Source organism: Cyprinodon variegatus, unplaced genomic scaffold, assembly GCF_000732505.1.
Source record: "Cyprinodon variegatus isolate N-32 unplaced genomic scaffold, C_variegatus-1.0 Scaffold327, whole genome shotgun sequence".
NCBI lineage: Eukaryota > Metazoa > Chordata > Actinopteri > Cyprinodontiformes > Cyprinodontidae > Cyprinodon > Cyprinodon variegatus.
In genome coordinates, this window is record NW_015150780.1 from 240574 (window position 1) to 245955 (window position 5382).

The following is a 5382-nucleotide window of genomic DNA, read 5'->3' on the forward strand; positions in this document are numbered from 1 at the left end:
CATTGAAACATTAATGCATTCATTAAATAGGATTAAATGTGCACTAAAATGCGGTCAATTTTATGAGTATTTTGTGCATTAATCAGCTGTTAAGCCCATTCTTGCACAATGTTCCCTCTACTTTGGAGTGGCAGGACACTGATTGTAAGTATGCAAAATCTCTGTTGAGGTTTTAGCTTTCGTGTTTTTAAGCATCCAATGAGAAAGAATGGGGCCCTGATTGGATAACAAGCAAGATACCATTATTTCCAGAGAGGCCAAGCCTCTTATGGAGTCTTTGGACCAGGGTCGGGTTCAGGGAGGGGTTATTAAGCTTACTGCTCCATGGCGATTATAGAACTCTCTGAAATATTTTTGACCGACTGTGGTTGGATTTCCTTATGAGACTTAGACAAGAGAGGAAAAAACAATCATTTTAGAAGGAACAGTCCTTTTTTGCTACAGTCTTACCATGGTTTCTGGACCTTATTATTTCAAAGTGCTTCACAACTGCTATTTTCACCCGTTGTAGTGATGTCTTTTATGTGTTTAGATATTTGTTAATGCAATACGTTAGGTCTGGATTGAATGAAAAAAAATACTCAATAAAATCAGAGATTTGCACAGCATTGTAACCCTTAGCCAGTAAAGATATAGAAATTGAAATTATATGTATTTTATGTGGGAACAAAAACTTTCAAACGATGGAAAATAATTAATAAAATGATAATCATTGAAGTCTATGTGCAGCAGTGATGCAAAATAATTCAAACATCTGTCATCTATACTAGTTTTGAAATTAAAAGAAGCAAACTGGAGTGTCAGCATTATGATGCTTCAGTCACTTCATTTAAGAAAGAAGTAATCAACATCTGAGTGACAGGAACAGCAACAATGGCATATATAACCCCTTTTTTGATGTAGAATCTTATTGTTTTAAGTTGTTTGCTTCCATGTTTCCGTTTACTGTATGTTATCAGATTTTAGGAGACAGTCATATAACGATTAACTGTTTCTGGATTTAATGAGAGAAATATTTAAAATAATGTAACATGATTAAATCGTGAAGTGCTCTTTGCCTTTGGAATTTTTAATTAATCGACTGCTATGCTAATTAAATAATTAATCTGTTCTCATTATTACTCATACAAATTCCTACATTTTTTAAATTAATTGTTACATGTTTCCAACTACAGTACTTTTAGTTCAATATTTTCTTTGTGTAACAACCATAAAACTGAAGCTAGTCTCTGACCATGTCTGACATAATCAACCATATCCCTCATTAAACTCCACCCCTGCTCTATTTACTGTCCTGAACAACAGACAAAAAAACAGTGAGGTTGGCAGAGAGAAGCAAATGATATGGCTGCTTCAGCTGATATTTTCAACTCAGGTCAGATATCTTTTCATAAAACCTTCCTTTAAATTTGACCCCATTTAAAGTATAATCTGGTTCATTTTATTGCCAGACTATGTTTAATTCAGAGGCTTTTATCTAACCTAATGTTATAAAAGCAAAACTGGATGTTAACTTGCATTTTAATGATGAAAGATATTGTATTTCAGGCAGATTTTGTACAAGTGGGAAAAATTTGAGAGGTTTGACATTTGTTTGTTTTCCTATACAGTTGATCTCCCTTTAGGAAGTGATGTAACACAAGAAAAAATAATGCTCAATCCTTATAATATTGTATTTGGTCATATTGTATTGGATGGCCTGATTAGCTCCAAGAAAAATATCCAAAAATATTTTCATTGAGTACTTTAAGTCAAACAATTGCAGAAACCAATGTAATGTCACTTATTAAGCTAGGGAAGCTTGAGACTACACTCTAAGTCAATCTTTTGAGTCAGGAAAGTAAAGATGTCTCTGTTTTTCCTCATTTTAACTGTTTTGGGACAAGATATGTAAAGTAAACTTTTAAAACAATGGTTATCCCCTCAGTCACCTGCTATGGAGGATTTCAGTTGGCCCCCAAAAAAGTTAAATGGGAATTTTTATACCATCTTGTTGCAGACAGTTGGTAGCTCTGGGTTGAAATAACCCAAAACTTCATTCCTGTTGTCATCTTGTTTCCAGGTTGACTGACAAGAGGTAAATAGAGAATGTAAAGTATATCTTTATGGAAATCTTTGAAAAACTAACCCTTAAACCAGAGCAACCCACAAATGCATATAAGTCACACTACACTGTATCTGCTCAGTTTGTTAGGCAATTAAATCAGCATTACTCTAAAGGCACAAGAGTAAATACATATGTTTACTTCTCTGATTTAATGAAGTTGGTTCTGTCCAAAATGATGCATATGGTATATGGAGTATTTCTGAGAAATCAAATGGGATCCTTTTTTATTGCTTTTCTAAATTACAATTTGGACATATTTTGGAAGCCAGTTTTAATGTTCATGCTATATTATTAAATTTCATGATTTAATAGGTGCTTGGATTTTATTAAACAAAGTTCTCTTAACACTTCATTACACTTTAATTTTTTATTTTAGCTACAATATACTTGTTCTTCTAGTTATCTTTCAGATGATGATCTGAAACTAAACATGGAGAAGCAGCATTTAGTTCCCTTGCTCCACTTACCTGGAACAAACTTCCAGAAAACTGTAAATGTGCGGAAAGCCTGAGTTCCTCTAAATCAAGACTAAAAGCACATTTGTTTAGGATCGCCTTTGACTGTTCTAGTTGAAAAGTTCAACTCAGACATCATTAGTTAATTTTTTTTTTGTCCAACTGCTTTTAATGTTCTTTCTTGTTTCTGCATCTTTTTATTATTTCTTTTTTTCTTCTACTTGCTCTGATTGTGTTTTATTTTCCTATATTTTAACCATGTAAAGCACTTTGCATTGTCTTTGTTCTGAATTGTGCTATACAAATAAATGTGCCTTGTCTTGCAAAGTTTGACTTTGCCAACCAACCACAAAATAACAAAAACCACCTCTGCTCTATTTGCTTTACCTTAGAAACAGGTTTTGCAATATGAGAAAAGTCGAAAAGTCAACAAACTTAGGTTGACGTGTGATGGAGGAAATGGCTGCTTCAGATTATATTTCCAACTCAGGTCAGAAAACATAAAAAAACCTTTAAACTTTTTCCACATGAATGCATTTTTATACAGACATTATAAAATTTTAAATAGGACATTATAGCCAGGCAATCTGGCTTCCTGATTTTTTTTTATCGATAAAACTACAGAATATGTTCATTTCTCTTTTTGTTTTGTTGGTTTAGGTGTAAATGTCCCTCCAAACCATTTAAGAATAGTGATGATTGGTGGTGCCAGTTCTGGTAAAAGCTCATCGGGAAACACCATACTAGGAAAAAATGCATTTGATGTAACTAAAATAAAACAAAGAGCAACCACATGCACCAAAATAAGCCACAGTGTCTTTGAAGGAAGGCGTCTCATGGTGGTAGATTCTCCCGGGTGGTTCTACACCCACAGCCTTCAGGACACCAATGAGATGGACAAATTGGAAATTGAGAAGAGTGTGAATCTCTGTGCTCCAGGACCACATGCTGTTCTGCTGGTTATTCCTTTGATAATAGATATCAATGCTCCATATCTTACTGTTGTCCAGGAACACATGAGTATGTTTAGAGAAGAAATCTGGAAACACACAATTGTTCTGTTTACTGCAAGAGACTGGTTAGGAGTGAAGACTGTGGAGGAGCGAATGAAGAGTGATGAAGGTCTGCAGTGGATAGTGAACAGGTGTGAGAACAGGTATCATGCCCTGAACAACAAGGATGACAGTGATAAGACTCAGGTGAAGGAGCTCATTGAGAAGATTGAAGAAATGTGGACAGGAAATGAAGATCCTTATTATAAGGTGGATCTGGGTCGAGCAGCACACATAGAAGCTGAGAAAGAGGCTGGAGACAAGATGGCTATTAGGTTGAAGAAGATCAAGGAGAGACAATTGAGAGTAATAAAGGAGCTGTATGGAGGTAAGAAAGAAATATAAAAATGATATCATTCTAAATTAATGTTTAATGACTGAAGGAAATGACCTTTTATGGCTGTTTTACAGGTGAGAGACATCTACTCACTGGGATCAGGATTATTCTTGTTGGGCAGAAATGTTCAGGAAAGAGTGAAGTTGGAAATCTGATCCTTTCCAAGTATAATTTTAAGAAAACTTTATTTAGAGCTTGGTTGGAAAAGGTAACCCAACATGCTAATTAAGCAAAATACTTTTCACACATCCACACTGAAGATGTACTTAGAGTAGAACATTTCCTAAACTATATTTTCTATTTTATCATTTATTTCCAGAGCTACCAGGATCAGAGATCTGAAACATGTGTAAAACACGAGGGAGACTTTAATGGAGTAAAAGTCTCAGTTGTGGAAACACCAGGCTGGTTCTCAGACCCATCACCACCTGACTGGATCAAAGAGGAAGTTCTCCATGGTGTCTCCATGTGTTCTCCTGGACCTCATATTTTCCTCTTGGTTGTTCCGATCTTTAGAGCTTTCAAAGAGAAAGACCTGGAAGCTCTGTTGGAGGTCTTGATGCCATTAACAGAGAGAGTGTGGAGACACTGCATGGTGCTGTTTACCTGGGGATACTGGCTCAACGATTGTCCTGTAGAGAACTACATCGTCAGAGAGGGAAAGGGGATCCAAGAGCTTTTGGAGAAATGTGGGAACAGATACCATGTTCTAAACCCCAGACACTATGATGATTCTGATCAAGTCAAAGAGCTGTTTAAAAAAATCACAGTTATGGTCAAACAAAACGGGGAAAGCTTTACATGCAAAACCAAAAAGAAAATCAGTCAGAAACTTCCTTGGCGAAGAATACAGAAACAAGAGGAATGGAGAAAAAGGGAACAGAAGTTGATAGAAAGAGTGATGAAAGCTTTAGCAAAGGAAGCAGAAGAACCAACAGGGCCTTTTTCAACAATAGCACAGAGTATGGATGACTTTCACATTTCAGACCGTAAGTTTAAATTGAACAATTCACTACTGTGTTTTAACAAATGGTTGTTTACATCCACTGTTGTTTAGAACAACAAACGTCATCTTCTCTTTCAGTGGGAGAAGATGGTTCCTCAGAGTGTGGCAGCTTTTACACGGTTCGGGAATCAACAAACTCATGACTACATTTTTGGATGGCTGACTAACCGACTGGGACAGTCTGAAATTAGCTCTGGAATCGGCAGCATTCGTTCCTCAATCAGCTGTATGGAAAACATTTATGAAACACCTCCAACAGATAAAAATCTTCAAAAAAAAAAAAAGAGTTAAATCTCACAACATATTAATAAAGATACTCTGAACCAGTGGCGGCCGGCCCATAGGGGGCGCTGGGGCACCACCCTCCCTGATAAGAAGAGAGAAACTTAAAATATATTTTTACAAATTAGCTCATAAATGTCAGT

General features: G+C 35.9%; 1 protein-coding gene across 1 annotated transcript; it reads left to right on the top strand.

The window, feature by feature from the left end:
- Positions 1–1336: 1336 nt before the first annotated feature.
- Positions 1337–5163, top strand: LOC107091160 (GTPase IMAP family member 8-like). Its single transcript, XM_015384930.1, has 6 exons — positions 1337–1375; positions 2955–3052; positions 3223–3942; positions 4026–4159; positions 4271–4940; positions 5036–5163. The coding sequence occupies exons 2-6, from the start codon at positions 3013–3015 to the stop codon at positions 5098–5100; spliced, it is 1629 nt and encodes a 542-aa protein (XP_015240416.1). The 5' UTR covers positions 1337–1375; positions 2955–3012; the 3' UTR covers positions 5101–5163.
- Positions 5164–5382: the final 219 nt, after the last annotated feature.

What these genes read in the sequence shown, in the direction of transcription:
- LOC107091160 (XM_015384930.1), top strand. Translation starts at nt 3,013, where the DNA reads ATGGAGGAAATGGCTGCTTCAGATTATATTTCCAACTCAG. An exon ending in AGATTATATTTCCAACTCAG is followed by an intron (nt 3,053 to 3,222) that starts GTCAGAAAACAT and finishes TTGTTGGTTTAG; the next exon opens with GTGTAAATGTCCCTCCAAAC. An exon ending in AATAAAGGAGCTGTATGGAG is followed by an intron (nt 3,943 to 4,025) that starts GTAAGAAAGAAA and finishes GCTGTTTTACAG; the next exon opens with GTGAGAGACATCTACTCACT.